This window comes from Adelges cooleyi, unplaced genomic scaffold (genome assembly GCF_023614345.1).
Source record: "Adelges cooleyi isolate 19-005CV unplaced genomic scaffold, UGA_ACOO_1.1 ACOO_flye_CR_arks_rails_tigmint_CR_PRNA_21, whole genome shotgun sequence".
Lineage (NCBI taxonomy): Eukaryota > Metazoa > Arthropoda > Insecta > Hemiptera > Adelgidae > Adelges > Adelges cooleyi.
In genome coordinates, this window is record NW_026095871.1 from 3,379,338 (window position 1) to 3,402,644 (window position 23,307).

At 34.5% G+C, this 23,307-nt stretch overlaps 1 protein-coding gene across 1 annotated transcript; it reads left to right on the forward strand.

Moving 5' to 3' along the window:
- The first annotated feature begins 6,845 nt into the window (after positions 1-6,845).
- On the forward strand, positions 6,846-11,108 carry LOC126834537 (fork head domain-containing protein crocodile-like). The gene is made up of 2 exons (XM_050566542.1): positions 6,846-7,956; positions 9,814-11,108. Exon 1 carries the CDS (start codon positions 6,846-6,848, stop codon positions 7,953-7,955), a length of 1,110 nt encoding a protein of 369 aa, XP_050422499.1. The 3' UTR covers position 7,956; positions 9,814-11,108.
- The last annotated feature ends 12,199 nt before the right edge of the window (positions 11,109-23,307 follow it).

A 23,307-nucleotide genomic window follows, 5' to 3' on the forward strand; every position in this document is an offset into this window, starting at 1 on the left:
ACGCCAGTATACAATGTTAATGGTAAAATAGTTAATAAAAAACAATAGAAATAGAAGTTATATGTTTAATATAAATTATAAAGTAATAACGGATTTAAATATTATTATTATTAGGGTAAAGTTTTGAAACTTAAATCGTACAGCATAAAAATTAGTTCTTTAAATAAAACTTCTGTTTCCCTACAAGAAAAGTACCTATTGTAAAATGAGCATCATTAAAATATATAATTACGCCATTAACATTTATTTATGTAATGAGGACTGTAATTGGAAACCTATATACCGCAAGTAGATAACATTTGTAACATTTTAAAATCAACACTAATAATATTTGAGTATTATAAATAAGACAGAAGAGGTATAGTTGGAGAGTCACTTTTTTGACCGTAGTAAAATTTGATTACCACGCCTTTTAACCGAGCTTTATTTTTTTTAATATCAACTCTTTTTGATGTACTCGAAAAGTACTTTAAAAAAAAGGTACCAGTTAATTAAGACCCTCGATCTTAAAGTAATTGATATTTGGATACGATTCATATGTTACACTTGACGCCTAAAAAATGTATAGGTACTCATAACTGTTTTTTAGTATTTGACTGGCACGTTCAGCGTGTTTAATTATTTATTTTTCCTTGTTGTTTGTTATGGTTAAAAGAATATTATTATCTTAACTCAAACGCTCCACAAAAGGACCTAAAAAATAGCGGTTGACGAGGAAAAATAATACAAAAGAGAATACTTTTGCCAAAGCAAAAATTATTAGATAATTCAAAAATAACTTATAAGCACATAAAACGAAAATGTTTTTTTCCATAACGTAATACAGATACATTATAACTTTTTCGGAATAATTTTAATAATAATTTGAAATAAAATATTTGCCATCCTTTAAAATGTATAAACTCGGTATACTACACATGTTAAGAAGTCGATAAATAAAAAGTGAAAATACTGTTGTACTGACGATACGTTTGGTAGGTTATTTTATGTGCACAGCCCACAGACGCTGTAGAAAAAAATGTAAAAAACATGAAATATGACATATTATGTTTGCCCCTTATTATACACGTGGAACATAAATTGTATTTCAAATTTGATTTAATTATTCAAAAGTAAAAACCCAAGTATTCTGTGTTAAATTTATTTCCAAATGTAAATTCTCAGAACATAGTTTTCTTACGACTAACTGAATAAATACATTGAATACCTGTACACATGTGAAATATTTACTACTAACTTAATTTATTCTTGCCGATTAGTGATTATAATCAGTTTTTTTAGCAAGCGATTTGTTTCAAGTATTTTTGATTTAGAAAAAAACAGTATCTCAAAAATTTGAAATTGTATTTTTGAAAAATTCGAATTTACATGATAACCAACCAAAGAATTATTTTACCATACTTTTCGAAATAATTAATGAGTCTTATTATTAACCGTTTTTAGGGTTTTAAGTATAATTCTTGGATACTTTGAATATTATAGATAAGTGATTTGAAGTACAAAACTAACGTTTTATAAAACTTAGAGCTTTTCTTAGTCTTCACAGATCTATTTTTATTGTGTAAAAAAAAACAAATTTATGTAACAGAATAAATATTTGTATTCTAAATCACATAAAAGATATTTTATTTAAAACATATTTCTAAAATAAACTCCCTGGTAATATTGATAAAATCCCTTCAATTATATTCACCATATGGTGTAATTTAACAGTTACACTATTTACTAATCTTGTATAATCATAAATAAAAGTACAAAACATACTCTATTGCTTTAATGGTTATACATTTATTAAATACACCGAAACTAACAAATGTAAAAAATAATGACATACTTAATGCAATTTATTACAATTATTAAACTGGTTACAATTTATTTTCATATGAAAAAAAAGTTTTTAAAATGTTATCTAATCTATTTTTCTAATTTACTGTTTACAGTTAGATTAGCTAGAGTTAGATGAGCTTCTTGGGTCAATAGGCCTAAGAGTAAAATGAACATTACCACGAGAGTAAATAAAACCAAGTGCGATCAAGTGTTGTCTTATGAATAGTACGCAAGATTTTGATTTGTCTATAAACAAATTGTAGCGTTCACCTATAGTGTTTTGATAGAGCACACCTAAGGCACTTTGATTTCCATCTTGATTCATTAATTGCGGTATAGTAAGGACACGGTGGTTTGGTTGACAAACTAGGTCCAAAAGCACCCCTAAGGACCTAGCATATTCCTGTATTTGCCATTGAAACCCTGTGCCCTCTGCTTCATCGAGACTAATGTACACAGCGGGTCCGTGGATCATGAGAAAATTTTGAATCGGCGACAGTGTATTGTAAAATGGACTGTGTCGAATCGATGGGTCTAAAGAACGAATCTGTTCGAACGTGCCCAACAATTTAAAAATAGTTTTTTCACCTGATTCGACACTCTTTATAAGCTTTGTCCAACAATCTCCAGCATTTTCATGTCTATTTCGTGTCATCATTTTGCACTCAGTTGTTGTATAAGCCGTTAACCAGAGAAAGTCAGTCAAGTATTGTCCGTAACTGCAACCCATCAATATAGGGATTGTTTTCAAATTATACCTTAATGGATAGTTCTGGCTTGTCAAACAATAATCGATTTTGTTTATCCAGCCCGAAAAAAATCTAATACTGTCGAACCTCATCAAACGCCAATTTAGTTCTCTACAAAGATGGCTGACCTCTTCCTCTTTTGTGTAACCGCTTGCGTAGTTTTTTATGCATATGGCGACTAACGAAATTAAAATCTTATAGATGACACTTTTTTCCATACTGAATCGTTTGGAAATTAGATTTTTGCTTTGACAAAACGAATATCACTTGCCTAGTCTACCACAAAAACTAAAATACCACAAGTACTCGATAATATTATGTGCACCGTAATAGAAGACAGAACTCCGCGTAAAACAAACCGACACGCACTTATTTGCCTAAGACATGTGTTAATACCAAAAGTCATTAAATCGTCAATATTTATAGTGCCATGAATTTAATGTAGTTAGATTTAAAACTGTACAAGAGTAACAATTGTTGTTAATAGGAATACACTAGTTATTAATGTTTTATTAACAGCACAGTGGAGGTCAGTGGAAGGAGCTATGGGGATAACAAGAATTGCAAAATAAGTATAAGACTAATAAAATAATAATTAATTGTATATAATAATGTACTATGAAAAACTTTATTATACAGACGCGTGAGTATTTGATGACATTTACTAACGAACTGACTATAATACACAGGAGTGGTCAACCAAACAAGTTATATGGTTAAACTGGTTTAAAATTTTACAAGAAAGAAAAACAATTAAAATATTATCTGATTTCTTACTAAATTCATTGATATCAATCACTTTTGTTAGGATCTGTGATGAAAAGTATGCCCGTGCTCGCTTTGTAACGAAAACCAAGTCTCAGCAAGTGTAGTCTTATTTGGCCTGTGTAAAAATTCAATCTGCTTACATAAAAATTGTAGAGAACCTTGATGGTGTTTTGACTGACATATTCAGCCATTATATCCCATATATTGAAGACATAGTGTTTTGGTGCACAGGTAGAGTTCAAAAGGACACCTAAGGAAATAGCAAAATCCGTGATTTGCTGGTTAAACCCTGTGTCTTCTGTGTACTCCACACTAGGAACTTGTTCTTCAAGAAAACTTTGAATTGACAAAAACATTTCGAAAAATGGATTGTGAATGATATTGTCATCCAAAGAATCAATCTGCCTAAATGAGCATAACAATTTGTAAATAGTAAGCGCACCTCTTTTTAGACTAGTTTCCAATGCTTTCCAACAATCTTCATAATCATTACTACTATTTTGTGACACACTTTTGCACTCAGCAATTGTATGGATCGTTAACCAAAGAAAGTTACTCAAATTCTGTCCGTAACTGCACCCCATCAATAAAGGGACAATATTCAACTTTTCCACTGCCGTGTGACTGACATCTGGACTTGATAGATCACCTTTCTTCATCCAGCCCTTTTTGGAGTTGATCTTTTCGAACCACATATTTTTCCAATGTTTTTCTTTACAAATTTGTTCGACCTGGTCCGTCAGGTCTTCGCTCGTAACGTTTTCTATGTTTAAAATGACTAACAAAATTAAAAACTTACCGATGAAATAATTGTCCATGTTAAATCGTTTATAACTTCGGATATTTTAATTGACAAAACGGCTATATGGCCTACTAGTTAATAACAAAATCTAAAATGCCTAAATGTATAGATATTGTGTGTTGGGGCGTCAGTACTGCACGCAAAAACACACCGACACGCGCGCATTGTTTGCTTAAGACTACCATTTGTAGTATTAAAGTTATTAAAAAACGTTAAATTTTATATCGCCCCGAATTCAATGTACTTACACACTTACACTTGCTGTTATAACTAAAAGTGATAAAATAATTTCTAATAAACGCTTCGATGCGAACCTGTATTAAGTAGAAATACCGATAAAATCATTGTGTAGGCGTTTATGGTATTTTGATAGAGAATATTTATGATACTCCCATTTCCATATTCATGATTCTCAAATGTGCGCAACAATTTCAATCGGTTTCTTATTTTCATTCAGTATTTTCTGTAGATTGAAAATATGGTATAACTAATAATAATACAAATATGACTAACAATCGATCAATGAACTAATGTGTTAATCGATAAAAAAACAAATAAAATAATTCACTATTGGCGTACAACGATAACTATTTTTATTGGATATGGACTCATTAAGTGCAAAGGTATGTGATATGTCGATTAACCTTGTGACAACATTATAGTTGGTAATGATTTAGCTGACGGGCGCGACTGCGAAGTGCGGTTACAATAAAATATCATAATTATGAATTATAACATGATTGAAAATAGTAGGTATCAATATCGTTTTACAATATTACACCACAAAAGTCAAAAAAATAATACATGGACAGTCTCGCACTGTCTCATACAAAGAAATTCAAATGAGTAGGAAAAAATACAACCTTCTCTTGCTCCACAACTTTCAAAACTAATAACGCAGATCGCAAATTACACTTTGACTGTTTTGGTCGTGCTCAATAAAGTTCACTGCCGCCATTGGCAAAAGAGAACGCTGAAGTTAAACTTGTAATTGATTCATATGAAATAGCCATCGAGAAGGAGGGAGGGGGTAGGACATTTTTCTCAGTTTGAAAAGAATTAGGGTTTCGTCGTTTTTGCCTTGTGGTTTTCATAATATATTGCAATTGGCATGTAATTGTTAACATTGTAATAGTAATTTATTTGACGCCCCGAAAGTAACACAAGTAGGGATTATATGTTGGTAATCCGTATATTATTAACTAGATATAATTATATCCAGACATTGCAATCTAAAAGTTCTACGTTCTGATTGTAAAGCTGCATATTACGTTTCCAATCACTCATTATATACACAAAAAAACTAAAAACTAACAAGTCATTATCCTAATCCTTTCATCTCTGAACTCCCCCCGATAACTATTCCTAGTAACCCTAGGTATATATTAAAAAAACACTTGTGTCGTGACGTACTAGTCCATGCTAGTAAAACTAAAAAATAAATGTAAATAATATTGTTAATTAATTAATGCCAAAGTGTCTCTACTGGGAGGTCTCTTCACTCGGTCAAATCTGGTAAATATTATATCTATAGCGCTATAAGTTCTAAATTATATTGTAACAGATTGCATTAACCAATAAAAAAAGATATAATTATTATATTTTATATGTTACATTACGTACCGGAATGATTTCGAAGATCGAGTTCACCTCAAGATTTTTAGATATTGATGGACGAAATGAGCCGAAGTGACGTCTCGGAATGTGTCTGTGCCGAAAAGAACGAAACTGACACACGCAACACAATAATGTGATATATACGGTTCGTTTAATGTGATTGTTAAAACGATCCAGAGGGGATCAACTGCAGAGGCGAGTGCGGTTGACAACGTGCGGCGCCGGCGGTGCGGTCGATTTCTTCTCGTCCCCTTCCGGCGGAGCTTGCTTGCGAGTGGGCGCCAAATGGATTTTCGATTTTGTCGAATAACCGTTTTTAAAATTAGAAAATCTCCCCGGGCGCGTCGTTGCGCGGTTCTGCGTTTCTCTCGAAAAACTAAAAACGGCCGAGCGTGGGGATGGGGTGGGGTTGAAAATGTAATCTATTGTGGGGGAAACCCAGAAACTTTAACGACAACCGAAAACGAAAAAGAAAAAACCAGATAGACGGTGAGCTATAAATGATAAACGTTGCCGCGGACGGCCAGCACCCCCCCTGGTGGTTGAGGGGACACGGCGGCGGCCGCGATTGGCCGGTGGGCGCGGCGGTCGGCGGCCAACGGCCGCGTCGGACGGGGGTGGTGGCGCGCAGGCCCCTGGCGGCGTGGGCACCGGCACTCACGGCGAACGCGGTACTGCGGGCGTGGTGTCGTCGACGACGGTAGTGGTGAAGTGGTGGCGGTGGTGACGATGTTGGCGTGCGTGCACCGAGCCCGCCGATTATCCGATATTTTTTCGGGTTGTTTTTATTAGACCGTCCCCGGGTTTGTTGTTGCTGCTCGCCGCCGCGGCGACCGCGTTGTTTTTATTGCAAACATCCCGCCGCCGCCGCCGTGTCTCGGTTCTAGTTTTCTCGGCACCCGAACTAATTACCGGCCGCGACCCGTCGTACAAATAATAATAATAATAATATTATTATAAAAACTATAATATTATTATTGTTACGCGCGCGAAAAATATTATCTTTTTATTATATTATAAAATATATACACACACAAATTTTATCGAGTTTTCTTTTTTGTTCTTACCTAAAACAACATAAAATGCACACGCTGTTCGGCGACCAGAACGCTTACTACAGGACAGGTATGTACCCGGCCACGTCCAACCCGACGGGCGTACCTTACCCCGGAGCTTACGAACAGTACGCCAGGTACGGATACAACGCGGCTGCCGGTTACCATCAGACGTCGCATCACGCTTCCGCCGCTGCAGCGGCCGCGGCTGCCGCCAAGGATATGGTCAAACCGCCGTATTCGTACATCGCCCTGATCGCCATGGCCATACAGAACGCGTCGGACAAACGGTGCACGCTGAACGGTATATATCAATTCATAATGGAGCGGTTCCCGTACTACAGGGAGAACAAACAAGGTTGGCAGAATTCGATCAGGCACAACCTCAGCTTGAACGAATGTTTCGTCAAGCAGCCCAGAGACGACAAGAAACCGGGTAAGGGCAGCTATTGGACGCTGGACCCGGACTCGTACAACATGTTCGACAACGGGTCGTACCTGCGGCGTAGGAGGAGGTTCAAGAAGAAGGACGCGCTCAAGGAAAAAGAGGAGGCCGTCAAGCGTCAACAGGAGCTGATGCTAAAAAAAGTCACCGAGGAACAATGTAAGTTGCTGTTGCACAACAAAGAGTTGGCCGAGTGTAAGCCGAAAAAGGAACCCGGAGTGGCGCAATCGACAGACACGCCGGCACCGCCGCCTCCGCCGGCGTACCATCACCACCATCATCTGCAATACGACCAGGACGATTCGCCTACCGAAAATCATCATCACCACCATCATCACCGGTACATGGCGGCCGAACACCACCACGACGGTTTCGCCACGCATCACCACCAGTACGTTGCGGCTGCGGCCGCTGCGGCCACCGGCCATCACCGGCCACCCGGTTGGTACAGCGCCGATCCGTCAGACTTCTTCGACGCCGTCGTGCCCAATCCCGTTACTGCAGCCACTGCCGCCACTTGCGGATTCCGAAATCCTCCTCATGCCGCCGCCACTGCCCCAACACACACGCAATTGCAAAGCTACTACCAACAACATCAACAACAACAGCAGCAGCAACAACAACAGCAACAGCAGCAACAACAACCGCATGACACCAATCCCGTCACAGTAAAGTTCTCGTCACAGCTTTAACGTAAGTCCTCTCTTCTTGCATTCATACGGAAAACTCTAAATTATCTTTTAATTATTTAAAATAGTAGAAAATTTGCAAAATGTTGTTAATTAAGTGTTGACCAAAAAACAGTGATAACAAGTTAAATAATTGTTGTATTTAACATTAAAAAGCGAATTTTTGCAGTTATGAAATTTAAACTCTCCTTCAATACTTTAGGAAATTATGAATTTTAAATCTAAATGTATTATAAACTATAATTTTAATTTTAATGGCAGTTATATTGTAAAGGACTTAAAAATTAAGTCACCATTTGGATTATAATGTCAGATATTATCGTCAAATTATAAAACAAAGATTATTGGATTTTCGATTTTTATTATTATTACACGTTGTGCAAAATGTGATTTCGACCTAGGTAAATATGTACATAATATTTTAATGTAATGTGTATAAAATTTGGTACTTGTTGACTTAAAAAATGAAATTAGATGTCATTTTCCATAAATGATAATACGTTACAGCTATTATGAAATACAATTTAAAATTACTACAAATGTAAAACAAAGATTAAAATTATTTAAAATGTTAATTTCCCTTTTTCTAGAAATGTCAAGATTTTTGTTATTAAATTAAATGTAAAATACTAAACTTTAAATTAAAAAATATAAATTTATTATTGAAACCAATATAAAATGCAACTTGTATTAGTCATTACGGATTATAAATGTTTAGACAGTAAGTAATAACTTAATTTTTCATAAGGAAATTACAGGTAATTTACGTTTTTTCTCTATACTCTTACACTACCAAACCCAATATTATACTCTCGAAAAAATACATCATTGGTGTATTATTGTAATGACAATACTGTTGTTTTCCTATAGTAAACCGATTAAACTTTTACATAAATAATATCATGGTCTGCATGTGCTCATAACGGAATAACGTTAACTGCAATTACATAAAACCATTTCCTGTTTGATTAATTGTTAGCAATATCTAAACGATGTGGCAATATAATATCAATTTAATAATTGCAAATGTGACGTAAATGGTAGATATACATTTTATAGTTTTTCCTTGGAAGCAAAATAAAATAGTAAAACAAATTTTCAAAATAGCATTTTTATCTACATAATACAATTATGTCAAAACACAAGTTTCGCTATAGGATTTATTTAAAATAAAAATGTAAGTCCTCCCAAGCAGATTTCATTAGTAGTTATAAATTATAATATAAACGTTCATTATTTATTTTATATCATATTGAGCCAAAAATAATAGGCTTATTTTCAGTTAACATCAAGTCTGGTTAAATTTATTTTTATCACGCTACAATTAGTTTTGATTGGAAATCCAGGTATTCCTGTGTATATTATGAGTTTTATACTATATTAGGATTAAATTTAATTCATGCAATTTCAACTGTATATATGATAACAATATGATGCTGTATCGCAAAGCAACCTGGGCAAACACTACGTCTTAGGCTAACGTCCTGAAAAAGCCAAAGCCGTGCATAAAACAAGGATAATAGTAATTAAAGGAACCGCGTGTACCGTCGTATCGGCCTGTTCCTGCGGAATCAATCGAACCCTCGTCACCTATTACCCGAGTTAGGGTCGTTTGACACTATATATAATAACGTATTGGGCGCTATCAAAAACGTCGTGGTCGTGTCACGCCGGTCCATCGATATCGGTATATTAGGCCAGACGACGGGAGTGCCCGACTTAGCATAACGGTGGCAATAGCGGTATTAGTGGCAGTAGTTATATAGTACTTATGTATATAATAATGTTCATAAGTAGGCGGCAAAGTAAAGCGTGTGTGACATGTGTTTTATTATTATTTTTTTTTTTTTTGTTCACCCAGGACGACGTGCAAGAGATGCGACTGCTGTCAGACGAACAAATTGTACTCGTCCGCGTGAGAAGTCCAAAGCGAACTAGGGGCGGTGAAGGGGAAGCCGGAGACGGGCCGAAAAGACTATTGAGAAAAAAAAATTCACCACAAGACACGTACCATATGGATCGTGTCCCTGCTCGACTGCCTGCGCCGCTGTCACTCGAAAAACGTTCGCCGAGGCTTATCAGGTGACGGCAGTGTCCGTTTGTTAATAATAATAATAATAATCAAGCGTTCTCATGCGATATTGTTGTGTAATAAACATTTTTAATTTTTTGAAATCCGTGCATGTAATATACATCATATTATTTTGTATATAGGTAAACCGCAACGGTTGGGTTCATTAAATAGTGATTATACATATGTCTAACAACACAGCACAACACGATTTTAGTCCGAAATTACATCTGGTTTTTCCGCTGAATCCTATTATTTCTCCTCGGATTTCCTCATCCACAAAGTTTTTGTAGCTGACATTTTTTACAAACAAAAAAAACTAATTATACTCCATTAATTCCGAGATAGGTACTGAATTCAGCGAATAAACTATGACATAAAAAATATATGTCAATACAAATATAAGTGTTTGAACATTGTTAAATTTGTACAGTGTAACAAAGCTTATTTACAATTTTTTTTCAACTAAAACCAAATTACTGTTAGACCAGTTTTGAATTCAACAGATAACAGAAATCGTTTAAAAGAAAACAATTATTATAACCATTTCATACACAACACGTTGAAAAAATCTATTTACATAAAAAAACTAGACTTGCTGTGATTAAATTTGGATTCCATAAGAAACATTATTTATTTCAATTTGTCCAAAAAAAAAAATATAATTAATTAAAATTTTGGTGTAGAACATGTCTAAGGTCTCTCTTCGTCCGCCTCCTATTCTGAACATAATATTGTTGTATATAAATGCGTTGTATAAACTATTGCTTCTATCGTTTTTATGTACATACTATAGTCTATACTCACGGATTAAGCGCAAACAATGTATATACAAATAGTAGTTATAGAGTGTGTCGATAATAAGGAAAATTATATTAATTGAAATAACTAATTATTGTGTATAATTTATTGTTTACTATCGTTTGGACTCCTATTAGAAATATCGTAATAATATTATGTAATATAGGCAGTAATACGACTGACTAGTTGGGCTGTATATTTTAGTATAATATGTTTAATTACTATTATTATGATTATTATTAATTTAATTAATATTGTAAGTGACTGAATACAGTATTGTTTTGACCGCTTCTGGATAAGTCTTGTTTCTCTTTCGTCTTCATACCTATTATATGACTTTCTCTGTTTAATAATACATAATTTACTATATAACGTTTGTATGTGTCATACACGTTTCATAAATAATACTATAGATTATTTAATGTCACAATAGATAATATTGTGTTTATCTAAATTATTATTTTTGTGTTTTCTTCGTGTAAAACTTGTAAAAAAAAAAAAAGTAATTTATAATGATTTTACACTGTGTTGTACATTATATATTATAAGCGTCGAGCTGTCTGGTCTGTGATCTTCATATTTTATCTATTACATAATTGCCACAAAGCAATAGATTTAATAATATTACTTCCCAACGAAGGGCGAGTTAAATGTTTTTTTTCGTCACAAAATAAAATACATGTTTTTATGTAAACACAAAAAGGGTTCGATGACGGCCAAAATGGGTCCTGCTTGTTACGTTTATCCGCGGCGTCGGTCGTAGACAGCAATAGAAAATAACATGAGTTGCAGGTGCAGACATAAAGGCGCTTATAATAGTATAACATATTATAATACTTCATATTATATACTTTTACATACAGCCGCCTTCGTAAATGTACAATAATCGACAAAATTATATGAATTGTGTCAATATAACATCGTGTATATTAAGTATATAACAAACAAAACTATTGTATGTGTTGTAATATTATATTATAATGTATTGCGAATGAAATGAATTATACAGTGTCACGTTTGAATAGAAATGTGTTTTGTTTTTACAAAAAAAAAAAAATGTAATACAGTACAATACAATCGCTAGTACGAGACGATTTTGAATTCTTTTTAGGCAAGGACTTAACCCACTACTACTCACAATTAGTAAAACCCCAAAAGCCTGTCAATTGCAATCTAAATAGTATTAGCTTTCAACATAGATAGAATGAATACAATATGTCATTCAAATGTGCTGCGTGGGCACTAATGAAGTCAACATAAGCGATTTTAGTACTAATGAATTAAAACTTAAACGGTAAGCATGGTACCTATGTATATCTTAACAACTAACAAGGCACATAAAGTGTTAGGACATAGGTGATTATAATTGGTGCATATAGAACAACCATTTTTTCTAAGTTTTGTACAATATAACATTATATGATATGACATTATGTAATATTTTATTTTGTTGTATGAAAAATAGTTGTTTAAAACAGTTTACTTAAAATTAAAAAGATATCTTAATTATTTCAATTATTTTAAATTCATAATTCATTTTAAACTATCTAAAATAATATTTTACAAATAAATAATAGGTATATAAATTAAATAAGACAAAAGTTATTCGACGAATAAAAAGCCATATTTATTGATGAATAATTAATATACAACTTGTTGATTTATTTATTATCTTATTCAACTTTACGCAACTTCGCAAAAAGTTTTAGTCTTGTATTTTGTTCTCCTTCCTTACCTTATCCAATACCGTTTTTTTATATTTATCTGCCGTGTATTTATGTATAATAACCTACTTAAGACATACTTTTGTTTAGTTTACTCCAATGTTTATCTATTTTACCCGTTGTACCATTCCATTTTGCTTCTTTTCAAACTGCCCCCAAACCACCTCCCGTGTATTCGTACTAATTTTACCATCTATTGACATTTAGCATCAAAGTTTATTTCAGTACTTTACTATATACTCTTCAGTTTCTAAATATACTATGATATAATGATTTATACATGTTAATGTCATTGACAACTATAAAGAAATATTCCACGGTTACTTACTTACGGTTACACTTATCAATGGTAATATTAATTTTTATCTCTTAAAAATGAAGAAGTTGTAGTTTATAATTGGTTAAAGTGATACTGTTAACCATCATTGTTAATCTAAGGCAACCGTAACTGTTTTCACTCCCTTAAGAGACCATACCCCTAAACACAGACCTGATAGGTACTGGTATAACTGTATAACTTATTGTTTAGTTGAATAGCTAAAAAGGTTTCTATACCTACTCGCACGACCTTATGGTACTCTTCTAACTTTTTGATTATAATATTATTAAACCGACAGCGGCGTAGCACAGCGGTATTTGATACCTGTCGTTTCTGGTTTATGTTGTGATATAATAATTAGCGAGTTTCCGCCGTCTATTTTCGGCTATATACTTTTGCGTCCGGTCGACCGATTATTAAACCGAATGGAAATAAATCCGTCGTCGCGTTTCCTATAAAATTATGTCCGCACACATACTATACACTCACACCAGATGTGTCCTGTCGCAGTGTAAATTTAAAACGCCGCTGCCGTGCCGGATCAAAAAGAAACGATCACTGGCTGTCAACGAGAGCACCACCGCCGTCAGCGTTGATCTTTTTGCACGCCTTTTGGTAAGATAAAAATTTTAATTGAAAAAAAAAACAGTCGATTTCCTAATATCATATCCATCTAGTGCACAGGCCACGCAGCTATGGTAATTATTGAAGCTAATACAAAACGTTTAAATCCAACCGGACGAGTTACGACGTCGGCGATGACCCCTTATATTAAATTGTGTACACGGTAAATCCTACGGGAACCCCTTAAGTACCCTTTCGCGGCTCATAACTGTCACACACGCATACACACTCACACATATTATCATATGCACAGCAGCGGCGCAACACAGAACGTACATAATAATTCCTGAAACGAAAACAAAGACGGAATAAAAAAACCAAAGTTTAATCCGCGGCCGTCGCTGTCGTCGCGGTAAAAATATAACGGTCGAAAGCGATAGTTTTAATGAAACACATTTTTCGAAAATATTTTTATTTATATATCTAAAAAGAATGGCCGCTAAGCTCTTCGTGGTAAAATAATGTGTTAAGCATAAATCGTTTTGGACGCTTGTAACGTGACAATTCGATGGCGTGAAGCTGCGCTAGGGATTTATAGTTGATACTAACTTACACGTTTCTAAAACAAATACACGATAAATTGTAAAGATTCGGGTCGTGGATACCGAACAACGATATAGAGATGGACCGCTTATAAAATGTGTTATATCTATGACGAGGACGTTATACCGCCCATTTACTACAATAGGACTTCCGTATTGGCAATTTTACCGAAAAATATTAAGTTAAAGTTTGCAATTATCATGTACAGTTAAGTTAGAACCCGTCAAACAATCACAGCGCCCGCGAACGAAGTTGTTCGTTAAATTTTAACCAAAGCCAACACAGCACATTTGGTTCTACTCGGTCCGTAATAGTTCTTGAGAATAATAACTACAAGGAAATTAAATGACGATGAAACTTTAAGGGAAACGTCTTATCTGTTATTAAATACAATAAAAGAAGTTATTACATTTTTAAAACAGTTGCAAAACTTTTTCTAGGAAATATTTTTAAAATGGATATGACACTCACTCCGCAAAAATACATCAATATTAGCTGACGATAGCTAATAACCACGGTAGTCTCCTACGTTTATATTTTTGTTCTGTATTATGGAGGCTAATGCAATCCGACTTTCGTGGTAAAGCGAGAGAGACCCGAGAAGGATTTAAATTATTCATATGCGGTCTGTGACGTTTGGGTGTACGCTCAAAACTTAATTGATATGTCTGGAGGGTCTATTGTTGCCAGCGATGGCGGCGGAGATCGTAAAATTATTATTGTTATTCTTCCGATTGTCTTTACCCCGAAAGTGCGGGGGCTTCTCGCATATAAATGGAAATGGCTTGCAGACAATATAGGAGAGACGAGTGAGGGACGGACGGAGACGGCTCTCGGTGGTTTATGGGGAGAACGTTACGGTATTGCGATGATGGAAAAAAAAAATTCTCCCGCGGTCGAGGGAAGAAGATTCGGAAAAACCGCGTCCGCCCCTGCGGCCAAAATGTTTTCAAAGACAACAAAAGCTCCTAAGCAATTAATAACCTCTCTTGGGTCGGTTTGTTTGTGTTTCCGTACCGGCGAAATTGCGATCGACCAAAATGACCGCGTGCTCAGTGGCCAAAAAATGAAAGCACATCGCCGAAAAACGCACTGAAACCTATACAAACAACCGCAATCGGACCTAGGTCGTTTTTAGAACAACGCATTTCCCGGTCAATAATAAATTACCCCGATGACTACATTACGTCTTAATATAATAAATATAATTTAATTGCACTCGATACTCATATTCGGATTTAAAAAAGAAAACGAGTATCACGACAAATAGCAATCCAATAGAAAATCGAAATCAGGAAGAAAATATAGTAAGTATATTATAATATGTTTTTGTTCCACTTAGTTGACTGACGGCTGCATCTTCAAGCCCATTGGCTTTGTAAGGTTGCAGCTGATATTTACCGCTCCCTCTTGAGTATTTTAAAATCGCAATTTGGCCAATTAAATTTTGTTTATCTATGTAGGATGTGATATAAACGTGTTCAGTATCCAAATGGCTACAAGGTGGTTTCCAGGAATATACTGAACAAAACTAAACCAAATTTGTTATAATAATATGTATTATAATCAAAGCATCGACCAAAACATGATGGATTGTTTTTCTACACCGAGTTAGCTTTTTCGTTTCATATCGTGCTTACGATAGTGTGTTCAAATTTGGCAGCTGAGTTAGTATTATATTTGTTATTATAAATATGTATAAATAATTCTAATACGGTTTATACTTTTACATATGACTTCTATCGAGTTAAATTATTGTGGCGAGGACAACACGCGTTGTTCCCTTTGCACAGACAAACGGATTTATTTGACTAGACTAAATTTAGAGAGTTTTTGGGAGGATTTACAATTTTACTTGTATTTACGGCCGCTCGAAAAAGGGGGCTAGTTAACGGTATTAAAAAAAAATCAAACAAAAACAATACGGTCCTGATGTAACGCAACTGCCGGCTGTTGTCACCCGATTTCAACCAGAGTGGTACCGTTTCAACACCTCTTGCCGAGTCCTCGACAGTTTTTCTATGAGCGTCGACAAATTATTGTTTCCACCGGCAAGTGTTGCCCAGGGCCACACATTGTACAAGACAGGACAAATGATTAATGGCCCTACCGGCAGCAACTTGTACTATACGACACACGCTTCTACAACTTCTCTAACGAGACGATATTTTATCAGAACGTCGTCGTGGTAGTACGCATATGACACGCTGTGACATAATAAGTCGATTGGAAACATATTTGTTGTAGGTATGGTCGAAAAAAAACTCCTAGTATTTATTAGTTACTAATAACAAATCTCACACGACAATAATTGACATCTTTAAAACATAAAAACATATTACATTTAATTTAACTATATTATATTATATTAATTAATAATTTTCACAATACTTTTACAGGAAACCGAAGTAATAATACAATTGAATTAATAATACCAATTATGTTTCAACAATTGTACTCGTAATTGTATTATTATTATTATATTCGAATTTATTTCAAAACCAAAAACAGTTATTATACATAATAATTTCCAACAAACTTTAACAAAACTTTTACATTTTTAAATATTGTTGTTGGAAATGTACATTATTCAGGCTGATTTTATTTATAGACTAAGTAGGTTTTGACTTGATATAATTTTCTTACAGATTAAATAGCGAGAACCGCGAAAACAGGTAAATTAGTTTATTTAATTAGTAGCTACTCCCCTACCCTTCTATGCTCCGACATATTTCTTTTTTTTTTTAGGTCATGCTATTAAAAGGCTTACTACCGTTGCTGCAAGTGACAACGCTCATTGTAGATGTGCCATATTATGTGTCACATAATCATAGTGATGAATACCAGGGTCTCATGCCGAGTATCGATTTTCTCATCCGGAGATTGTTCTATTATTTAATTTAAAGACGCAGTTTAAAAACATTGCAGAGAACTTACAGCAACGTTGCGTTGTTATATTATCATAGTGATGAATACCAAGGTCTCATGCGAAATATCGTTATTTTTTATGTGGGGATTCATCAATATCACTATTAAAATAAAATTACCTAACATAGTTTCTTCTATTGTCTGGTAAGCCTAAATGTTTGTTATTACACTTACATAGTCTACTGCAAATATGTAACTATGCGTTTATAAACTTAAAAAAAAAAACCGAGACCCTCGAATCGATCAGTAGATGTTTTTTAATCGTTCTCGACTTTTTTTTATCCACTTCAATCCTAACCGCGTTTCCGGTCTTTTAGAAATCAGGCCCCTTATATTTGCTCGGACTTTATATTGTCATGTTCGATTTCCTTTGCTCGGCGGCTATTGGTTAATAATTATAACGTATTCACGAGCGTGTCTGGTAAACTCGAACAACGGTTCTGTTCCACGGGAGTGTCTCTATTTAGGTACCTCAGAGCAGCGTGTCCACTCGATAACTGTCGACCCGTGACCACAATCATGTGTGCGTGTGACGCTTATTATCATAATATTATACGAATAGACGTTTTTACAAACGCCGGCCTGAACGCGAGCTAAAGTAAACAAAATTCATAACGTTTATAATATTATATTCTAAATTATACTTATCGTCTCTTGAAATTCGAAACAAAGATTATATCCCACAGAAGACTTATGGTATTGTTGATTAATGATCGCTTGATGGAATAGAAAATTAAATTGGTGCATAATTGTTTTTTTTTTTCAATAATCAAGAGCAAAATGATTTCAACATTTATTATATTTATATTTTATAGACGGTCGAGTTATAAACTGTATTCGTCGGTTAATCGTAAATTTTGTTTCGGTCAATTCTGATCGCATGTCATATTATTTTTTAATTTATGTTTCTTTTTTTTAAAGTTGCGTCACTATAATATTCTTGTGCATAGACCACATAAAACACTACACATAATTATCACATCCAGTCTCTTCTTAATGCACGTATGAGAAAGGCCTGAGACGAGACTGTGTTCTACGGTGTATACTTACGGTTACAACACATATGTTATACAAGGCGTGTAAAAAGGTAGATACTATTCGGTACTATAGGCGATAGCGTTTATGAATGGGAAGAGAGCGAGAGAGCGAAGAATGTGTATATTTTGTCTCACAACAAACGAGACGCGGGATACCCATTTTATTTGCTTTGACGCCTGTGAAATTGGCCGTTTAAAAATATACACTCCGAGGGATGATGTTTTCGTTGTGCTCGTAATACGCGTGTGCGCCGACCGTTGTGCCTCTCTCAGCCCTCGGGACCCCAAAAAAAACCCACCCCCGTGCTATCGGGGTGCAGTCACCACAGCCGCCCAATGAGTGTGTATATGTATTTAGCTGTGGCCTTGTATTAATATAATATTGTATAGTATGTACCTAAAGAGAGAGAGAGAGAGAGAGCGAGAGATCAGAGAGAGACATGGGTCCGACGTGTGTATGTTATTTCAGTCGGACTGACTGACTGTATCGCGCTACCGTGTTAAAAGGGGCTGTGGCCATTTTCAAAGCGGCACTTTATTTCCATTGCTTTTCCACTTCATAATAGTCATCGCATCATTGTTAACGCGCTCGATTAATCGCGCGGAAAAAATAATTGTTATTCTTTTCTTTTCGGCTTTTCCACAATAATAGGTAGGTACATTATATTATTATTTTTATAATAATAATATAATATGTTGCTAGGTTTCCGCGGGTTTTATGTATACTATTTGTACGATATCATACCTAATCGTCGACCGTCGGTAATGTCTTTATAGTTTATTCTTAGCGGTTTCGTATTGTCGTTGGCTCTGTAATATTATTTGTATTATTTTATAGCATGCAAGGAATACCTACATAATATACGGATCCGTAAGTACACACAATGCCGTGCTATGTATGTGGTGCATACAAAAAAAACCGATATTGTTACCCGAAATTCGTTCCGGATTACACGGACCCAACCATAATGAAATAATAATTTTTTCTGTACACAATAGTCAATATTGTATAAATATATTATTAACATACATGTATTAATGATATAAATACAAAACTAAACGCGGTTTGAAACTTTTATACGTATTACACGCAGTGTATTTTGCTGTTACTTTTATTTGCAAATCTACACACAAGTGCTATAATAGGGCAATGAGATATATTAGTATTAAGGATTTGGTGTCCTATGTATAAACTATATAACAAAAAATATATGCAACATGGAATTTAACGACTGAGGATGCAACAAATGTTTAATTTTGTTTGTTACCATAATAACTTATTTTAAAATATCGATAGAGGCTGATTGAAATTCTTCGGGATAAGCTTAAAATACAGCCGCTTAACCTCCAATATAAATTAATTATATACTTTCTCTAAACAAAAAAAACTCTACTTACAGAATCAATAGTATTTGAACTATATTTTCAAAAGGAGAAGTATATTTTTAGAATGATTTAATTTATTTAAATGATAATATAGATAACCTTCTCTGTTTTCCAACATCAAAACTATGAATCTCTGACTTTCAATACTTATACACACTGTGCAGGGGGGCATAAGACATTAACTAAGGATGAACTAATAATTTAACTTCCCAAAAATATGCACTAATGACACCTGTGATCACTTATGCCATCGATATAGTATAGTATTATAACTGATAATTTGTTATATTATTTTTCTAACTTATTCTTGGACTCGGACGTCCAAAAGCTGTCGTTTAACTTCCAAGCCGAACAACATACACTGTACTCGGTATTCATATTGTACATGCGATGGCCGCGTTATGTTCGAATGCGGTAGATTATAATGCGATAATAATTTATTGAAATAATATTTATTTACCGCGGTCGCGCGTTGATTGACGTCTAGTGCATTCCTCGCTGGAGCAGCAGCTGATACACCGCTCGTGTGAACTTTCGTTTGTCCGTGTCCGGTGTGAGTGGGCGGATTCGATAATGGTCCGTCCCTTACAAGTGGGTTACAGGGGAGGAACGGCGGCAAATTTGAATTTTATTTCAACCCCCGGCCAAAAGCAGGTGACAATAATACACACACACACACACACGAGGTTAGGCCGAGCACAATAAAATGGCACTCGAAACGGTGACACGACCGTGACGTCCGAATCACACGCGGACGAGCCACCTCGGTGGTCCCGGCATGTTTCATTATTATTATAGTTATGTACACGATAAATTCCACAGAGGATCACCGAGGACGTGCACCGAGCTAAGACGCGACGATGGACGCGCAAAGGGAATTCAAACATATTATTATTTTGTTTCTTTCTTTTGCCTAAAATCACCACTCTCGTTTTTTTTTTTGTGATCTCTTTCACGACGTAAGTAAACGTTTAATAGACCCTTTTATCAGTGTTGCGGTCCGTACACCGGCAATACCCAGACCGCGGCTTCTGGCCAACCGAAAAATGTAATCCCCCCGACACCGTGCCCTTTTTGCTTTATTTTGTCCCCTGTGTTAATAGGCCACATGCGAAGAATTTAATTGTACCGCAATGTGTATACAACGCGTTTATCCCCGGATCGGAGGCACCGAGTACATATAATAATAATAATACATAACAAACACACAATAGCTCTGGACCGGTTAACTAAACACCATAATATGTACAAAACGCGCCCACGCAACAGTATATATTATTGTTGTACTTTTTTTTTTTTGGTAAAGATAATACAGCCGACGATATTGCGTGATACACGGTTGTAATGAGATTCTCGGTTTTCTCTAGACGGGTGGATAACTTTATATTATGACGTACAATACGTTCCTATAGTTGTCGTTACACTATTAATTACTTACGGCTGTCTGTTCTTGGTGTTAAAAAAAATAAATATTTCTCACAGTTCTCAAACCGCCCAAACAATGTCACGGAACGTTTTAAAATAATTATTGTTATCAACAGCTCAACTGTGGGTCTGATACAATACCAATTATAATTATTTATTATTATAACAATCGCTCTACATTTCTTAACATATCAGATTTTTGGTGAAAACACTTGTACAATTTAAGTTTTTCCATCTCACTTTCGCATCGAAGGCAAAGTACACAGCACACTACACGTGTTTTAATCAACCCACGTGTCTCATAAGTGGATTTACACGTATGAGTAGAGTGGCTTTACTGAGAAATCCTAATCTTACTCAATGTAAGATAGTGTCTTATCTAATAACAAATTACCTTATTTTGCAAAAACAAGTAATATCTAATGTAAAAAAAACACTGGTAATTTTACATTTTTAAATCTTAAACCGTTACTTAGTCTCGCCTACTATTGATATAATATAATTATTAATTTTCGTGTAGATTTTTTTTTTTTTTTTAACAAAATGTTTCCACGAATTTTTCTTTAAAATAGTATACAATTCGGACACGCTTGTCAACTTACTTTAAAAAAAAAGTATATTGTTATATAATAATAATTGGTAAATGTCCAAATAAACGGACAAGTGGGTAGCCAAAATACACATTGCGCGAATGGAAGTTCCTATAGTTATAGATGAAAAGAAAAATGTGTACATTTTTCGTTAGTATTGACTGTGGTAGAATAGTGTGGTAAATAATAGTAGTTCTAAATTACGATACTTTTTTATAATAACGTTATAGTTAGAAAATGTGTAAGTTATTAGCTCACTATCATACTATTTTACAGTTTGGTAAGACGACTTGAACGTGAACTGTATGTATATTAACTACATTTTTGGGAATTATGCTAACAAGTTGAACATGGTAAGTACAACAAATTGTGTTTGTGTGAAATTAAAAAACTAAATTTTTCCTGCTGGATCTTTATTCGTCTTGTGCAATTTTAAATTGAATTCCTGTTTTTTTTTCACAGTTATACAACGACACTTTGTATAAGATTATATAACCGACAAAGGTAATGAGAATATCGGAGCATGAAAGAACAGTTGTAACATTATTATAACCGAGAGAGAAATTATGGACAAATCTACATAATATATAGGTACATGGCTTTCATTTGTACTGCCGAAGTTTTCCGGGAATTAATTTAACGTAGTACAACATCTTGGGATTTTTATGCTTAAAGTTGCCGGTATTGTCTTAAAAGTTAGCTACATAAACACGATGCTAATTTTGACGCGGTAGCGTTAAAGCTTTCAAAATCAACAAGGCGAATAGTTTTAAAGTCTGTTTTATGCATGAGGGCGCGCACAGTATCAGAAATATAGGGAGCGTATGCCAAGCCGTGGAGCGAAACGTTTTATTCAAATTTCTTCGTGATTTGAATAAAACGAAGGTTCAGTAATATGTTTTCCGGATCCTGATTTCGAATCCAAAGTAAAATCGTAAAAATATAACATATACATTAGGAAACTCCTTTCTCTCTCGGGAAAAAATTAAAATTTAACACAGGGAAAATCTTTACCTTAAAAAACGTATTACATAATACATTATATATTATACTCTTGTATACTCTTTGGTATTCACACTTTTCAAATGCTTAAACTAATTTATATTAATTATATTTTTTTTGCAATATGGATTATTCCAACACTTAACCATTTTTTTTTAAGTTTCCTAGCTGAATATTTCACACGATTCAAGTGGTTCTCCTTGTTGAGCACAAGTAAACAAATTGAGTAAATAAATCAAAATGATTGTATTGTTGATACCTTGTTATTTTGTAAACATATTAACATAGTTACACAAAATTGTATGTCTCGCAAGAGAATTCGTGAGAACTTTTGCGGGACGCGTCGCGCTAAATGCTTGATTTTTTACTCGTTTTATTTACACGATTCGTTTATTTTATTTGTTTACTCAATTGCATGGTTAATTTACTCACTTTGCAGGACATATCACGCAAAATACTCGAACTGTTTACTCGATATATTTACTTGCAAAACGAGTAAGCGAGTAAATAAATCAATAAAAACATCAAACCATTTTAATGACAGATGTTGATTTTACTGTAAAGTGTTACTCTAATTTTCTGAACTGATGGCCATAAAATATTATAATCATGTTTTGAAAGGAAAATTTCTTACAATATTGGGAAAAGTCACACATCGCTCGCTACAAATGGTCCATCAACTGTAAAGCAATAGTCGACGCTTGAACGTGTATTCTGTTGGCAAACATGTCGAGCAAACTCAACGGGTTGACACAAACGGAATGCAATGCGGTGTCGTCGAAAGCTGCGTTTCGATTTAAACCCTAATATAATATGCACGATTATATTATATGTATTATAGCGCAAAAATACGGCCGAGGCGATATTGCAATAACATTATTACGGCGTATACAATTGTATCAACG